General features: G+C 43.9%; 1 protein-coding gene across 1 annotated transcript in view; it reads right to left on the bottom strand.

Moving 5' to 3' along the window:
- The window catches only part of GTDC1 (glycosyltransferase like domain containing 1), a 488,045-nt gene that overhangs the window by 227,752 nt on the left and 241,591 nt on the right, over nucleotides 1–18,702 (bottom strand). Inside the window, exon 5 of the mRNA XM_082260340.1 lies at nucleotides 5,247–5,540. Within this exon, the coding sequence (XP_082116466.1) occupies nucleotides 5,247–5,540 (294 nt within the window). The remainder of the gene's footprint in view (nucleotides 1–5,246; nucleotides 5,541–18,702) is intronic.

Here is an 18,702-nt window from a genome sequence, read left to right as displayed (position 1 = left end):
GCTGGGCCGTTGCCCGGGGGCCCCACCTGCCCAGCGACCCAGCCCCAGCCAAGCATTAGTCCCAATTCCCGTGTGCATCCCGCCGCTGAACTTAGCAGGTGGCAAGCGCCAGTCGGCCCTGCGCTGCTGTCAGGCCACTTGGGCCATGGAGGGGGAGCCCACAACTGCAGGAATGCCTGTCCGTGACTCCTGTCCGTGTGTGTGTTCACTGGACCCAGCCAACAATGTTGGAAGCTGTCATTAGCCTGGCACTGCTGTACCAATAAATATCGCCTTATCAATAATTTGCATGTTTATTCTCGTGGGTGATTGTGTAGGCAGGGCCCCAGTGCACTGCATTGCCCGGGGCCCTTTAATGCTCTTAAGATGGCACTTCCTGTCACATCACTTGTATCCTCTCTTTCCCCTTGAAGCCACTCCACACATTTCACTAACAGCCAGGGAGTAGGAAATGGCAGCTGCAGTGTGAGGGCAAAGGGTGAAAGCCAGGTCCGAGGACTACACACCTATGAACATCACATTTTACACTCTCGTAAAAGGCTCAATCAAGTAAGTTTTTGTAAAGGCTCAACACCTTATTTACTTATACTCACATTTGCCGTGCTTCCCTACTGCTCCGATGGAGCCCTCACAAGCACAAAGTGCTTCTGAGTATGAGGATACATGTGATCTTCTCTCAGGATGCAGTGGTTAGGTCCGAGCAGCCAATCACCAGGTCCACACATGATCAAAAGGAGGACATTATCAACTCCGTGTAAGCTCCAACATTGAGCTTACACAGGGTTTAGCTACTGACTTCAATGGAGGAGTAGAGCAGTGGAGTTCAGCAGTCTTCTGGGCACTCATTAGACATTAGGGGTCTTTCCTGTTCTCCTCTGATGTCAGGTGGCTCTTACGCTTTACGTTATGAAGTGTGAGCCCCTGGTCTGATCAGCAGAGATTACGCACCCTGTAGGATGATGCACCCCTCCCAGGAGTTTGTCTTCATGATGTCCTAGGCTAACAGGAAGTAGGTTGTATTATGCTTGGGGTTGTTCAACCCAGAAAAGGAACAACGTTGGTCTAAGAGCGATTAGTCTGTAGGGGACATCGCTTATGAGGAGAAGATGAGTTTTGCAGTATTATGAGTTTTGCAGTCTTTTTTTCTTACCAGTGCTAGTCTACTTAATTTTTGTTTCACTAAAAATGTGGAGTTAGGCTTTAACCACTTGCCCACCGGTAGCATTACATATACTGTGGAAGGGCAGTGCAAAATGACGTACCTGTTTGTGTGTATGCTAATTGGCCAGAGGGGGAGCCCATCAGTGGGTCTGAAGGATGCAATGACAGCCAGCCACCCACGATCGCTCCCCAGAAAGACAGAACAGCGGTCTGCCTATGTAAACAAGGAGGACTGCCCGTTCTGTCACAGATGAACACAGGGATCTTGTGTTCCTGCTATTTAGGAACACAGATCTCTATGTTCATCTAGTGAGTCCTTCCCCAACACAGTTAGAAAGCACCCCCTAGGGACACACTTAAACCCTTTGATCGCCCCTGGTGTTAACCCCTTCCCTGCCAGTGTCATTAGTACAGTAACAGTGCTGCATATTTTTAGCACTGATTACTGTAGTAAAGTCACTGGTCCCCTCAAAAGTGTCAGTTAGGTGTCAGATTTGTCCGCCACAATGTCGCAGTCCCGCTAAAAATGGCTGATCGCCACCATTACTAGTAAAAAAAAATAATAAATAAAATAAAAATGGCACAAATCTATCTCCTAGTTTGTAGATGCGATACCTTTTGCTCAAACCAATCAATTTACACTTATTGGGATTTTTTTTACTAAAAATATGTAGCAGAATACATATTGGCCTAAAATTATGAAAAAAATTGGATTTATTTATTTATTTATTTATTTTTTTATTGGCTGTGTTTTATAGCAGAAAGTAAAAAATATTGTTATTTTTTTCAGAATTGTCGCTCCTTTTTTATTTATATTGCAAAAAATAAAAACTGCAGAGGTGATCAAATACTGTATCACCAAAAGAAAGCTCTATTTGTGGGGAAAAAAAGGTCATTAATTTTATTTGGGTACAACGTTGCATGACCGCACAAGTGTCAGTTAAAATAACACAGTGTTGTTTCCCAAAAAATGCCCTGGTCATTAAGGGGGTAAAACCTTCCGGTCCAGAAATGGTTAAAGTTTAGCTGAAACCACATCATGTCCATGAAACAGTTGTCGTAAAGTGCACAGGAAATGAGCATGATTAAAAAAAAAATCCTCTCCATATAAATGAAAACATACATACACTCACTGGCCACTTACTTAGGTACACCCGTTTAATTGCTTGGTAGCATAAATTGCTAATCAGCCAATAAAATGGGAGCAACTCAATGCATTTAAGCTTCTAGACATGGTGAAGACAACTTGGTGAAATTCAAACTGAGCATCAGAATGAGGAGGAAAGGGGATTTAAGTGATTTTGAATACCATGAAACCATGGATCCATCCTGCCTTGTATCAATTGTTCAGGCTGGTGGTGGTGGTGTAATGGTGTGGGGGATATTTTCTTGGCACACTTTGGGCCCCTTAGTACCAATTGGGCATTGTTTAAATGTCACGGCCTACCTGAGTATTGTTGCTGACCATGTCCATCCCTTTATGACTACAGTGTACCCATCTTCTGATGGCTCCTTCCAGCAGGATAATGCACCATGTCACAAAACTCCAATCATCTCACCACTGGTTTCTAGAACATGACAATGAGGTCACTGTACTCCAATGGCCTCCACACTCACCAGATCTCAATCCAATAGAGCACCTTTTGGATGTGTTGGAACAGGAGATTCTCATCATGGATGTGCAGCCGACAAATCTGCAGCAACTGTGTGATGCTATCATGTCAATATGGACCAAAATCTCTGAGGAATGTTTCCAACACTTTGTTGAATCTATGCCATGAACAATTAAGGCAGTTCTGAAGGCAAAAGGGGGTCCAACCCGGTACTAGCAAGGTGTACCTAATAATGTGGCCGGAGAGTGTATACTGCAAATACAATTGTATCTTCCCAGCGGCTATTTTGCAGATACTAACCTCCTCAATCCTGAGAGGGCCATTCTACCTGCTATAGGAACACTGCACCTCCAGCACCTAGTATAGCCAAGATATCACCTAGGGTGAAAGGCTTAGAGCAGAGAAAGCTGGACAATTAACCTCCGGCTCCGTGTAGACTTCTAAAGGGCAAATCGCACAAGCAAAAAATGGGCTTCTGTGTGAGAAACAAAGCAGCATTGCACAAAGTATAGCTGGCCATACACTAGCCGAAATATCGGGCGAACTCATTTTCGAAAAACAAAAAATCAGCCGTGAGAGCAGACGATCGTGCCATCATGTAATGACTGAATTTCGAACGATAAATCGTTCAGTTTGTCACATATGCTGAGTGCAAACAGGTCGGCCAAGAAACATTAACCTTTCAATTTATCGTTCGGTCGTTGGATTTTCAAAACTGTTTCTTCGATATTTCGGCACTGAAAAGTTAAAAACGATTTTCTATTTGTGCCCATTAACTGGACGAATAATGAACGATCGGACCAAATGACAGATTTTCGAACGGTCTTTCGGCTAGTGTATGGCCAGCATAATACAGCCTTCAAGCGAAAGCTGCACACAGGATCTTTTTGCGATATGGCACTGCGTTACTTTAACTGACAATTGCATAATTGTGCGATGCTGTACCCAAATAAAATCAATGTCCTTTTTTTCCCCAGAAATAGAGCTTTCTTTTAGTGATATTTGATCACCTCTGCGGTTTCTATTTTTTGAGCTATAAACACAAAAATACAATTTTGAAAAAAAAAAAACAATATTTTTTTACTTTCTGCTATAAAACACATCCAAAAAAATGTAAAAAATCAAATTTCTTAATCATTTAGGCCAACATATATGTTGGCACATATATTGATTGGTTTGCAAAAAAGTTATAGTGTCTACAAATGTGTGATATATTTATTACATTTTTATTTATTTATTTATCTTGCTAGTAAAGGCAGCGATCAGCAACTTATAGCAGGACTGCGATATTGCGGCAGACAAATAGGACACTTATGGCGCTTTTCCACTGCATGGAACGGATCGGTTTTGGCTCACTTTGGTGCTTTTCCACTGCATGGTACCACATGGTACGTGTTAGAACGGTTCGGTACGATTTGGTACGGCAGCGCTTTTCCATTACATGGTACGGCGTCGGTACGGCTCGCTTAAACAATACCACCCCGGTCGGGGTTCCAAACGTTCCGTACCTATACCATATCCCACAATCCTTTGCATGCAGCCTTGATTGTTTGTCACTACTAGCCACTGATTGGTCAGAGAATTGTTCTAATCACACCCACTTACTACTTTAGTGGAAAAACAAACCGAGCCGAGTAGAGCCTATACAGTGCCGAAAGGTGCCGACTCTTACCACGCAGTGGAAAAGCAAACTGAGCCGAGCTGGGCCAAGCAGTGCCGAGTGGAGCCGAGCCGGTACTTGCAGTGAAAAAGTGCCATTAGTGACACTTTTTTGGGGACCAGTGACACTAATACAGTGATCAGTGCTAAAAATATGCACTGTCACTGTACTGACACTGGCAGGGAAGAGGTTAACATCAGGGGGGATCAAAGGGTTAAATGTGTGCCTAGGGAGTGTCTACTAACTGTGTGGAAGGTGATTGTACTATAGGAAGGCAGAGATCTGTGTTCCTGCTTAGCAGACACACACAATCACTACCTTCCCCACTGATAGAATGGCGATCTGCCTTGTTTACCGTTCTGCTTCTCTACTGAACGATCGCGGGGTACTCAGACTTCGAGTCCGCCGCTCTCGCTGTGTCCAATCACAGTGGGAGCGGGTCGCCGGCGGCGTGTGTGCGTGTCCCAGACCCGGAAGTGCAGAATCACATACAGGTACATGATTCTGCACAAAGGAGCCGTTGCCACAAAGTAAATGTACGTGGGGTGGTCGGCAAGAAGTTAAAATACAGAACAGATTGTGTATCGATTTATTATGTTATATCAGAATTATTTTTAAAAAATGCAGGAAAGCTTAGCTCACTTCCTGAATGGACACATCCGAAAACAGAAGTTTATGGGTGCATCCGTGATAAAAATAATACAAAGCAGATTGCCGGTTTGATAGTTCTGTAAAGTTTGACACACAAATACATTTGCAAACATATTTCTATACATATGTCCACACACGACAAAGAAGTATTGAGTGCTTACCATCTGTGAGGCCAGACAATATGCAAAGGCCTCTGGGAATCGGCATGTAAACTTGAGGAGGACGGCTCTGACATCACAAGATTTACGCTTTCTGAAGGATCTTCTCTCGACGAGGTGAAAATATATTCTGTGGATTGTGGGATCTGATCTTGTCCTGATTGCCCCAGTTTGGGAAGAGGTAAAGGCTCTGTGGTGAACGTTTGCAGGTCATCTGATGGTTTAAGGGAGACCTCTGAGCTCTTTAGGGATTTCCGGCTGCTCTGATGTAAAAGCCTCTTGTGGTCAGGCAAGAACCTGGAAAGAGAGAAGCATGCCAGTGACTGGACTGCAACAGTCAGTGTAATGTTATGTGGATGGAGCAAATAGTGGCTGCAAAAATATTTTACATATTTATTATAATGCATTCATTAACCACTTATCCCCAGAGGATTTGGCTGCTCAAAGACCAGGGCCTATTTTGGGATTCGGCACTGTGTGTCTTTAACGGACAATTGCGCGGTCATGCAACACTGTACCCAAATGAAACTGACGTCCTTTTTTCCCACAAACAGAGCTTTCTTTTGGTGGTATTTGATCACCTGTGCAATTTTTACTTTTTGCGCTATAAACAAAAAAAGAGCGACAATTTTGAAAAAATAACAATATTTTTCACATTTTTTTTATATGAAATCCCCCCCCCCCAAAAAAAAAAATGTAAAAATCAAAATGTTTTAACATTTTAGGCCAATTTGTTTTCTGCTACATATTTTGGTAAAAAAAATCGCAAAAAGCGTATTTTGATTGCTTTGCGCAAAAGTTATTGTGTTTACTTACTACTGGAAAGATTTATGTAATTTTTATAGTTTTTTTTTTTAACTAGTAATGGCGGTGATCTGCGATTTTTTTTGCGGTACTGCGACATTGCGGCGGACAGATCGGACCCTTGACTGACATTTTTGACACTTTTGGGGGTACCAGTGACATTACTACAGTAATCAGTGCTATACATATGCACTGTTACTGTAAAAATTACACTGGCAGGGAAGGGGTTAACTTTATTGGTGATCAGTGGGTTAAATGTATCCCTAGGGGCGTGATTCTAACTGTGAGGGGTGTGGCTTGTGATGTAACCACAGAGACATACGATCCTACATAGCAGGATCGTGCAGTCTCTGCGGTTACATCAGGGAGAATGACAGACGGCTGTGTGTACATTAGCCGCCTGCCTTTCTCCCTCTCCAGCGGGAGATCGCGAGTGGCTGGCGGACATCAGAGCCGCCAGTCACTCACGCGGGGATGTCAGGTAACAAGCGGGGGCGGGAGTGCGCCTCCGGCGGTGTGCGCTAGCCCCTAGAGGCTCGTGGCCGAGTGACGTACTGGTACGTCACTTTGCCCAACAGGGGCTGACCGCCGCAGTATATAGTCGTGCGGCGATCGGCAAGTGGTTAATCACACTATATAGTAATGTGAAAAATAGGCATTAAACATAAAGACTGGAATAGGCATTTAAACAGCACATAAAGGTCAGGTAGAGTTAGGTATGCAGGAGGGCAAAGCTGAGAATTCAAGAGAAATATATACATGTATAGCAAACAGTATCAGACTCTTCTGAAACAAGAAGGGAAAGTGAATGTTATACCTACCTGCTCTGTGATTTGCACAGAGCAGCCCAGATCCTCTTCTCGGGTCCCTCTTTGCTGCTCCTGGCTCCTCCCTCCTGTTGAGTGCCTCCATAGCAAGCAGCTTGCTATGGGGACACCCGAGCCGAGCTGCAGCTCCATGTCTTCATTCAGACACGGAGCTGCAGTTTGGCGCCACCCCCTCTGTACTGATTGGCTAACTGACTTTGATTGACAGACGTGGGAGCCAATGGCGCCGCTGCTGTGTCTCAGCCAATCAGGAGGGAGAGTCCCGGACTGCCGAGGGACTCGTGGACATCGCAGAACAGAGATTGGGCTCAGGTAATTATTAGGGGGGCTGATGCACACAGAAGAAGAATGCATTACGATAATAAAACCTTCTGCCTTTACAACTCCTTTAAAGCAGAACTAAACTCTCTCAATCAACATTAAATTGTTACTAAACCCACAACAGTAAAATCAGTCTATATATGCAGTAAATCATGATTGTTATACTCACTGTGGAACCTAAGGGGTTAATTGTGTAAAAAGGCTGTTTGATTCTGTCTTCACTGATCCTCCCCTCCTTCCACTGTCCCCAGTCCATCTCCTGATAAAACAGAGCCTTTGGAATCACTTTGCACATGCTCATTTTAGTGTGTAATGTTAGAGAGTTTTTCTTATTTCTTTGGAGGGTGCACGTGATCAGCACAGGGCCAATCAGCACTGTCCAGACTAAGGGTCAGGGGTCCTGCAGCCTCATAGGACTGTCACGGGAGAATAAAAACTCCTCCTACAAGCTTTAAGCAGACACCAATAGAAGTCACAAGACTGCTATATATTGCTGGTGAGAAAAGGTATTTAGCAATTTATAATTACTAAAATAATTGTATTTCCATGTTCTGTGTACTGTGGAAGACCGGATAACGTGAATGCAGGCTCCTGGGTTTAGTAACACTTTAACTATTTTTAACTGCTTGCCGCCTGGCCACAGTACATTTAATGGGGCAGGGCGGCACAGGCAGGTTGGATCACATACATGTACCTGATCCAGCCTGTTCTAGGGGTGCACATGCATTGCCTACTGCTAATGTGCACCGTCACTGCATACAGCGAGATTTCGTCAGCAGGTTCTGGCCAATGATTTATGGCTGAGAGCTGCTGATCAACTGTAGTCAATCACAGCACAAAGTCCTGTTAAAGTAGCAAAGTGCCAGTTAAAGTAGCAAAGTGCTTAATAGCAGAAAATGCAGTGGTCATGAAGGGGGGAAAAGTGGTTAACCCTTACGTTGCTAGCATTGGTAAATAGATAAAAATGTATATGGTTTTTTTTTTATATATTTCTTTGGTTGCTTTCTGGCCTAGACCAAAATGATGCAATATTTCAGCAATTTTCCTGGTAATTTTTTTCCCCTGCAGTTTGAAGTTGGGAAGGAGGGGTTTTCTCAGCTTAGCATACCCTCCTGCCTGCATGCCTGAGCTAAGGGCAGCTGGATTCCAGAAGTAAATGCTACATGAATCATATTCCTTTACTAAGATGGCTGCAGCTAAAAATGCTAGAGGTATTTTTCAAAGAGATTTCTCAACAAAATAAAACATGGAGACATGGATAGGTGAGTTTTCTTTGCATATTAAAAATTGGATTTTGAACTTACCGTAAGATCCATTTCTCTGACGTTCATTGACGGACGCAGCTCCTTATCTTCTTAACCGTTGGGTTATGCTACCCCTTACAGGAGTAGGACACTAGGCAGGAAAAAAACATGACTACGCTTATGGGGCAGTCCCTGGGGGTATACTCCCACTCTCGGCTATAGCCACTCAGTTTTGTTACAAGCAGTGTCAGAAGAAAGCCAACTCCATAGAGGGGTATGTGCTGTGTCCTTCAATGAACATCAGAGAAATGGATTTTACGGTAAGTCAAAAATCACATTTTCTCTTTCGTTCTGTCTGATCCATCTGGAAATGGTTGCAGCAGAAGCAGCCAACCCTTTTAGAGGTCCTTCAGTGAGTACAAATAGTGAGTCTGACTTCCTAAAAGACTCCGTAGCTACCAGGTACACCCTGACTGCCCAAACCACATCCAGGGAATGTAAGGCAATTTCTTTAGGATGTTCTGGCCTGGAACACAGGGAAGGCAACACAATGTCTTCATTCAAATGGAAATCAGAGACGACCTTTGGAAGGGACGATGGACAGGGACGAAGAACCACCTTATCTTTGTGAACCACCAGGTAAGGTGAACGACAAGACAACGCAGCCAGGTCTGACAACCTGCACGCAGAAGCAATAGCAACCAAAAAGGCCACCTTCTGGGACAACGTAAGCAGAGGAACTTTTCAAAGACTTTCGAAGGGAGGTTTCTGAAGCACCAACAGCATCAAATTGAGGTTCCATGGCGGCAATGGAGATTACACTGGAGGAGCCAAGTGTCAAACTCCCTGGATAAAGGGTACGCACCAAGGAATGTGTGGCCAATGGTCATTGAAAGAAAACCGCCAAGGCGAAACCTGGCTCTAGATGGTACTCAAGGCTAGGCGCTGCTCAACCCCTCATTGGAGGGAAGCCAATATCCGAGCCACCGAAAAGGAGCGAGGGTGAACCCCAAGAGAGTCACACCACGCAATGTACATATTCCAAGTACGATGGTAGATCATCCTAGAGGTAGATTTTCTAGTTTTTAACAGCTTAGGAATCACTGATTCAGACAAACCTCTATCTTTTAGCACCTGGCTTTCAACAGCCAAGCCATTAAAGACAGGGACTGTAAAGCAGGATGGAAGATTGGCCCTTGGGACAGCAGATCTTCCCTGAGAGGAAGTCTCCAAGGAACGTCGGCGACCAGCCGTACCAGATCAGCATACCAAGACCGGAGAGGCCAGACTGGAGCCACTAGAATGAATGGAATCCCTTCTGCCTCGATCCTGCTCAGAAATCATGGCAGAAGTTTGAGAGGGGGAATGGCCTAAATCAGACGATTCTTACTCCAAGGAGCAACTAGGGCGTCTGTGGCGTTGACTAGAGGATCCCGAGCCCGTCTCACAAACCTCTGTACCTTCTTGTTGAGGCCAACAGGTCCACCTTGAGAGTACCCCACCGAAGACAAAACTGATGAAACACCTCCGGATAAAGTGATCATTCCTCCTGGTCCAACGCCTGTCGGCTTAGGTAATCTGCTTGCCAATTTTCCAGCCCTGGAATATGTACAGCAGAAAGAGCTGGAATGAATAGTTCATTTTAGAATTCTGGCTACTTCCCGAGCTGCCAGGGCACTTCTTGTGCGATTGATTTTTTCAGAGGAAGAAACACTCTGGCTTAGGCTGAGTCCAGGGTCAGACCCAGATAGTCCAGATGGGTGGACGGAACCAGAGCACACTTCTGAAGGTTCAGAATCCAACCAAACTCCCTCAGAGTTATCTCCAAGTTGTCCATCAGAGCAGTTGGAGAGTGGAGACTCTGCTTACAGAAGAAGATTGTCCAGATACTCCAGTACCGTGATTCCCAGCTGTTGCAACAATGCATCGGGGTCAACACTTTTGTGAAGACCCAAGAAGCGTAGACGAGACCAAAGGGTAAGGCCACAAACTGATAATGCTCTCCGCCCATGGCAGAGTGGGGTGTAAGTGCTGGTGACCAGAACATATTGGAATGTGAAGGTAGGCGTCCTTGATGTTGCTAGATGCGCGAAAATCCCCCCTGATGTAGGGACGCCACTACCGTGCAAATGGACTCAATTCGGAACTTCTGTACCCGCACAAAACAGTTTAGCGCCTAGAGGTCCAGAATTGGACGTACCTTGCCTTCCTTCCTGGGAACAGTGAACACATTTGGGAAGAACCCATGAAAACGTTCGGAAGTCGGAACTGAGACAATCACCACTTGGAGTAACAGGTCTAGCACTGCCCCAAAGAAACCCCGTAAGTGATCTGGGGACAAGCGCAGGTTGGAAGGGAAGAATCTTTTCGGAGGATAAGACCAAAACTCGATCTTGTAACCAGACTGAATGACTTTGTGGACCCACTTGTCCGGGACCAGGGAGGTCCATGGATTTGGAAACAAGGCGAAGACATTCCCCCACCTCAGATGCAGGTGAGGGAGCCTCTTCATGCAGAGGAAGACTTGTCCGCAGGTCTGGAAGAGCCCTGAGGGACCAAAAAGCCTCTTATGAGCCAAGATAGAACAGCTCCCGTCTACGACGGGGCTCCTTACCCTTGGAAGCCTGCGGAAGAAAAGTACTCAAACCCCCCCCCCGTGAGAAACTCTTAATGATGTCATCCAAGCAAGCTCCAAACAGGTGATCCCCCACAAATGAAAGATCAGAAAAGGCCTTCTTAGAGGTCTGGTCCGCCGATCAGCATTTTTGCCAGATAATACGTCGAAGGACCACTGCTGAGTCAGACGGTCTAAACAGTCTAGAAAGCAAAGGAGCTGCATCCAAAGAGGGATCACAGATAAACTGTAGCCCCTGGACCAACCAGCTCCGCAAAAGCAGGAGGAAGCTGTTCCCCCTCCAAGTCCTGGCATAAAACTTTGGCCCACTCGGTCAGAGTTTGCGACACCAGGGCAATAGTAAAAACAAGCCTAAGCGCCGACCCGGCCGCCGTGACCATATGGTGGGTCAGAGCCCAGTACCTCCTATCAGCCGGATCCTTAAAGGCCGGTGACTGCTCCACCAGGATTAAGGTTGCTTTATTTAACCTGGAAACCGGCGAGTCCACTACAGATGAAACTGTCCACATTTTTAGCAGGGAATCCTCATAAGGAAACCGCAGACAGATGAGGCAAGTGAAGGCGGGGGATGCTTTTTGTTAGTCCATTTGCCCAGGATCAAATCCACCTTGGACACTAAGGACTCCAGGACCGCTGTCAGTGCAGTCAGTGATTGTTGGGACCCAGAGGGCCCCGCAGCCTCTGAAAGGGGATCAGGTGAGGAAATGTGCTTTAGTGACTCCATTAAGGCACAGGAGGACCCACACTAAAAAAGTGTTTAACACTGCTATGGCCACCATCACTGGTGGCGCTACAAGGCCCAGCACAGATGCACTATCACTGCTATAGCAAAGAGAGGGAGGGAGAACCCCACAAAAGCTCACCACCACCGATCAGGCACTCACAGCACCAAATGAACTCCACACCATGCGATGATCAGGAATAGAAAGATCCAGGAGTCAGCACTAGGGGATGAGGAGGGGCTCCCACCACGGAATCACCACTTATACAGCTCCAAAAACATGGCTGCCGCTATTTCCAACGAGGAAACCACAAGAAAATGGCGGCCAAGGCTACACAAAAAGCTACAAGAAAATTGCGGCCCCACGTGGCGCACAGGGGAGACCACAGGAGCACGGAATACAATCCCAGTAGGAAGGGGGGCACTGGCAGGAGCCACGATCAGGCAAAGCCTCCTCCTGCTCCACCCACCCCCATTGCCAGCTCAAAACCCCAGACCGACCGAAAAAGGTATAGCCACTCCCATGGGAGGGGGAGGGGGGGTGTGGGCAGATGGGGGACAGCTACTTACCATACCAGGAACGGGGTGGGCACCTTAAATCGGACCTTAAAAGGGGACGCACCGTACTCCTGCTTTCAGCCGCTCCCTGTGGCAGTTTGAACCCAGCCTAAGAGATAGCCAGGTGGATAGGGAATTTTAGAAAATGGGGGAGACCAAGAAGACATCCTAGAGACAAGCGTGGGAGGAGAAGGCAAGGGGGTTAAAGAGCAGGAGATGTTGGGAAGTGAGAAGAGGATTGTTCTGTGGATGCCCCCCTCAACACAAAGAGCCAGGATGGAACAAGGCATTGTATGTCAGTATTTGGGAGAACATAAGCTGAAAGAAGCCTACAGGCAATGCTGGTGCCTAGTCTTTAGCCCTCTTCTTACCCTTTTGAGGCACAGCTTCAACCGTTAAGGTCCTCTTCTAAAAACACCCATTGGCTTATGGGAAGAAAACAAATGGACATATTACTACCAAGAAGTCCATATATTTGAATGGGTCCGCAGGCACGTAATACCTCTAGACATGATAGTGCTAATTCTATGTTCCATTTATTGTTTTTAGTGTTAGTCTGTTTATTTCTAACACCTCATTCCATTGAAAGAAAATTGTTCATTACATCCGATCTCTGATCCATTTTTGTAGGGAAAGACTAGAATAGGAAAGAGTGGAAAGATACTGATGTCATTGTCAAATAAGACAAACCACATTAAAGGCTCCACTCTGGCTCTGGTTTGTGTTACGGCAAATTAGGAGGGAGAGGCTCAGTTCCATGCCACATTGTTTCAAACCCTGCTGTTTTATTCCAGAATCCGGAAAAACAAAAACCTGGATGAAAAAGGCGCTTGTAGATCACATAGTTGTTGACAGAACAGAACTATTCAGATCTTTTCATTGTAGCAGTGATATAAGCATTTGCAGGATGTTAAATAGCATATTTTAATTCAGGTAAAGGGTTGTTACATAATGCAAGCAGAATCTTCTTACACTTGCAAAAAAGGAGAGATTCCTTGGTTTTGTTGTTTATTTGAGCATATAAAGCCAGTAAAGTCATATACAATTTGTTATTTATAGATACCATTAGTCTTTTGGAGGGAGAGTATTTCAGTTTCGTATAAATCATCTTTCATATATTCAGGACCATTTTTTTTTTCCTTAGGCAAATTTAAAATGTGGAATACGAGAAATATTTTTTTTTTTATATATCTAGCCAGAGTTTTAGGCTAACTAAATAAGGTTCATGTGTTATCCACCTCCTTTGTTTTAAAAATTCTGCAGTTTACAGTCTTCAATAACACAAGCTTGAGTTTACATACAGGAAATGTTACATAAAGGAAATTTATCAGTGTGGCTCTTCCCTTATCAACTGTCTGAGGCTTCAATCAGACAAGCCATGCCTTAAAGCAGGGAGCTTCATAAATGTCATCACTGAATAAATATTTATTAGCAAAACCATTATTGCAAACTTACAATAAGTCAGATTTCAATTAAATTGTTGATGCATTTACACCCCTTAAGAACGTTTTAACGCGTATTGTTTTCCTTATTTGCACTCCCATAATTGCTGTTCCTGTCCCTTAGATCTTTAGTGTTGCATGTTGTAAAGATTAATAATGATGACTACTAATAAATGAATGAGGTGACAAAGTCCAACAAAGTACTTGCAAAATAATACAATATTCAGAAGCCTTTAGAGTCCCATTCAAAGCACTCGGTCCTTTTTCTGTCATATCCTAACAAACATGTAGACACTACACCCATCTAGCACATATGTTCGATTTTTAGTATGCACCTACTGGAATTCCATGCATGCAATAATGTAAATTATATCCTAGATTATAGATTATTCCTTGCAAATATACTCTCCCGCCAATAAAAAAATCATTCCCATAGACAGTTTCCTTCTCCATCTACGAAGATGGACTAAACATGAAAATACCTTACCTGCAGTTACTGAAAATAACATTTAAGGCCAGCTGCAGAATTTAAAACCCTGGTTTCCTAGGTTAGTAAACAAATGCTTTTTTGACAAATTAGAGTAAGGCTCAGTTTCCACTATTGCGACTTGTAGTGCGACTTAACACATGTCAAGTTGCACAACAAGTCAAAATCCATTATTTTCAATTAGGCCCATTCTAACTGCTGCGACTTGAGTCACAGCGACTTGTAAAAAGGTTTTTGCACTACTTTTGGGCCGACTTCAGTGTGACTTGTCCCTAAATAGAAGGAAGTTGCACTGAAATCCCCAGAAGTAGGCGCAAACAAGTCACACTACAAAGTCGCGCTAGAAGTAGCGCGGCTTTGTAGCCGCAATAGTGGAAACGTAGCCTTAATATTTAAAAAAAAAAAATTGCATAGTAAAGTGTCTGCCAATTCTAGAAGACACCTACAAAATACATATCCCACACTTGGATCGGTTCTAACCAGAGATGACCCACAAACATAAACAGATTTCCTATTATTAATTAAGAGTTACATTGTGGTTCATAAGGTGATGGATAAGGGCAGGTATCAATATGGTGAAATTGACACTGGTCCTACACTAATTACAGTGCGGATATTGATCAAAGGGGCGGGAATAAGAGGATTGTGCCCTTGTCATGCTTTTTCAATTGCCATATACAGATTACAGGGCCTTGAAAAAGTATTCATACCCCTTAAAAATTTTCCACATTTTGTCATGCTACACCATGATTAAATAAAGCTGCTCGACAATAAAGTCATCAAACCGTGTTTTTATGGAATTGGATTTTGCTCATAGGGGCACAGTCATCTTTGAACGGTTACTACAAGGTGGCATTTGCACAATAGTCTAAAATGTCCTTGTAAGCCATAGCATTAATTCTTAACAGAAAACACTTAAAGTGATTGTAAAGTCTCATTTTTTTTTTAAATAAATATGTTACACTTACCTGCTCTGAGCAGTTGATTTTGCACAGAACAGCCCGGGTCCTCCTTTTCTCGGGTCCCTCATTGCTGCTCCTAGCCCCCCCCCCCTCTTTTCGAGTGCCCCCACAGCAAGCAGTTTGCTATAGGACATGGAGCTGTCGTTCGGCCATGCCCACCTCTCTCTGATTGGCTAACTGACTTTGATTGACAGCTGTGGGAGCCAATGGCGCCATGGCTGTGCCTCAGCCAATCAGGAAAGAGAGTCCCGGACAGCTGAGGGAATTGTGGACATCGCTAGGGCTCAGGTAAGTATTAGGGGTTGCTGGGGAGGCTGCTATACCCAGAAGGTTTTTAATCTTAATGAATAGAATGACAACACCTTTTAACTGAATAACTTGGAGGACATTCACATACTTTTGCCCATATAGTGTAGGTGTGATGATCAGGTGTCTACATGCCAGTACAGGGGTTGAATTTTCTGATGTAAAACAAAGGCTATTTCATTTTAAACCTTTTGCAGTTTCACTTCCAGCCAAATCTGATGCCGAATAATCTACAAAAGGTGATGCTAAAAAAAAATAAAAAAACTTTATGCAATGCTAATCACCATTAGCCCAGGCATCAAAAAAGTTCTGCTTTAAAGTCTTTAGCATTTTAGGCAATGACGATCCTTCTCATTAAAATAAAGGAAAGCAGTCCGTTCATGGCAAAAAATAAATAAATGAATAGGCAGCCGCCATCTGCGAGCAGTTACTTGATAAACGAGAAGTTCATTTAGCCCGAGTGATTGGGTTTGCGATGGTGCTAAAGGCTGTTAATCATTTGTAAAAACCGTCCAGAACGAGTGACTCGTATTACCTTCCACGCAGCGACGTGTACATTAGTAATGACAGATTTCCATTAAAATAGTGATATTACCAAGTTTCCTCTGCAGCAAGAGCACCGTGAAACATGAAAAAAAAAAAAAAAAAAAACGTTCAAAGCGGCTAAGATCACTGATAGCTGCGCAGAGCAAGATAATGGCGAACATTAACTGAAAAACGATACTGTACCCTTAATTCACCTCCTCATTATTTGGTTGCATCTTTATTTTATTAAATTAATGCAAGGATACTAAAAGAATGCAATTTCCTGTTTTTATGGAAATCCTTCTAATCAGGCTTCCCGCTTCCCCCCTCTGTCTCTCTCGCAAGCACAGAGACAGCATTTAACAAAAGTACTTTGCAAGATGCAGGAGGCTAGGCCATGATAACACTTTAATAGTTAAGTGACTTTATGAGAAAAATGCTTCCAAATGTTTTCTAAACCTTCCAAACCGCACCAAAGAACATTATCGTAATATTATATTTCCCCCTCAACGCCATTATTTAAGCTTGCTATCCTTAAAGCGATACTTGGACGCGGGTGGAACTTATAAATTCTTTAAAACGAAAACTAGAAAGTTTGGAAAAGTAACGTGTACCAAATGGGTGATTGTGAATATTTATCTAAAGCTTCTTCACAGCTGGACCGGCAGTTATCGCAGTGATGGTGCTTTGTGGGAAATTTGGCCAGATGACAGTTCCTACCAGACAGGCTTTGAGGCAGGTGCATTGTGGGAAGTGAGGGTCAGGTGATGGTGACTGGTGTTCCTTTGGAGGTTTTTGATTAAAGGAAACCTCCCCCCTTAGAAAAAGAACATTGCCATTGCTGATTTTGAAAATGTTTGTTGCCTGGCCCTCAGATTGACCCACCTACTGATAAACTTTAAGCAACTAATCAAGATTAAGTGTATTCACATAGTCTTCTCACTTTACTTTGACTTTTCTGATTTTAATAATGTTTTAGGTTCAGTGTCAGTATCAAAATAATAAAGCTTGGGAATCGGTAAGAGCCATCTTCAGATGGTCTACAATGGCAGCCCCCAATATTAGGAAAGACCCTAAACTAAGAAAGTGAAGATTTCTATGTTTTCGGGAACATCTAGAAATGCTAATTGTGTCTAAGCAATATCCTGAGAAAGCTACTATTTGACTTGTGTTCCTCCTCAAAAATAGCAGTGTAATTCCTGATATGTAAGAATGCCAGGGTACTCCTTTTCTTACATTTTTGGCTATTTATCCACAATGTGAGATCATATAGAGCACTGCTGCCTCTGACTTTCCTCTGGAGATCTGGAGTGAGATTTTGTGATCTCCCCACTGTGCTGCTCATCGTTCTCCTTTATGAAAAAAAGAATGCAGTGGTTCTGTCTCCTTCTTAATTGTCTCCACCTCAATCATCAGATCAGGATTTACTAGGGGGTAGCTAAGACAGGAGCAACACACTTCTCCTACCAAGATGGCCACCTTCACATAGTTACATAGTTACATAGTAGGTGAGGTTGAATAAAGACAATAGTCCATCCAGTTCAACCTGTGTAGGTGTGTGTGACCCTAATCATCTCTCATACCCCTGGATGTTCTGATCCTTGAGATGTACGTCTAAGAGTCTTTTGAAAGCCACCATACTTCCCGCAGAAACCACCTCTTGTGGTGGAGAATTTAACAATCTTGTAGCCCTAACAGTAAAGAACCCCCCACGTTGCCTGAGGTTTTAACGCTTCTCCTCTAATCACATTGTATGCCCTCAAGTCCTCATGCAATCCCTTCGACCTTTTGAGATCCCCATTGAGATATTTATAAATTGCTATCATGTCCCCCCTCAGGCGTCTCTTCTCCAGGAAGAATAAATCAAGTGATTGCAGACGCTCTTCATAATTAAGGTCCTCCAATCCCGTAATCAGTTTAGTTGCCTTTCTCTGGACTCTCTCCAGCTCCAACACATCCCTCCTGAGGACTGGCGACCAGAACTGGACAGAATACTCCAGATGTGGTCGGACCAGAGTTTTATAAAGTGGAAGGATTATAGTCTTATCTCTGGAATACATCCCTTTCTTTATGCATGCTAATAATCTACTGGCTTTGGCAGCTGCCGCTTGACATTGCATGCTATTGCCTAATCTATCATCAACCAAGACTCCCAGATCTTTCTCCATTTTTGAACATAGCGACATAATGCAAACAAATTATTGGGTACATCTTCCACAATACTCTTTATTGGCCCATTTACTTCCATCCATTGCTGTGTATTGTGGTAACACAAGCGCTACTATAACACACCTGCAGTTACCTTGCGGCATCTAGTTAGTCTGTACTGTTATAAATGACAGTTTTCTTGTACATTTTCACCTTCAAAGGTGAAGTCCACCCTAACACTAAAATTGCTACATCTACAGGCATCCAGAATTTAAGACTAACCTATCTAGCCCTGTAAAGAAGAAATCAATATACATATATTTTTTTAAGCTGATCAGATCCGGTCTCCAGTGGTGGAAGCTCTGCAGGGGACACAGCCGACAATGCCTGTGAAATGAATGGGGAGTGACATCATCCATAGAGTTACTAGGGGGTGTTACGTTGTCGGCTGCCTCCTCTGCACACGCCTCCACAGCAAA

Source organism: Pelophylax lessonae (genome assembly GCF_965119305.1).
Source record: "Pelophylax lessonae genome assembly, chromosome: 6".
NCBI lineage: Eukaryota > Metazoa > Chordata > Amphibia > Anura > Ranidae > Pelophylax > Pelophylax lessonae.
Note: the sequence above shows the minus strand (reverse complement) of the source record. Positions and strands in the feature narration are given on the sequence as shown.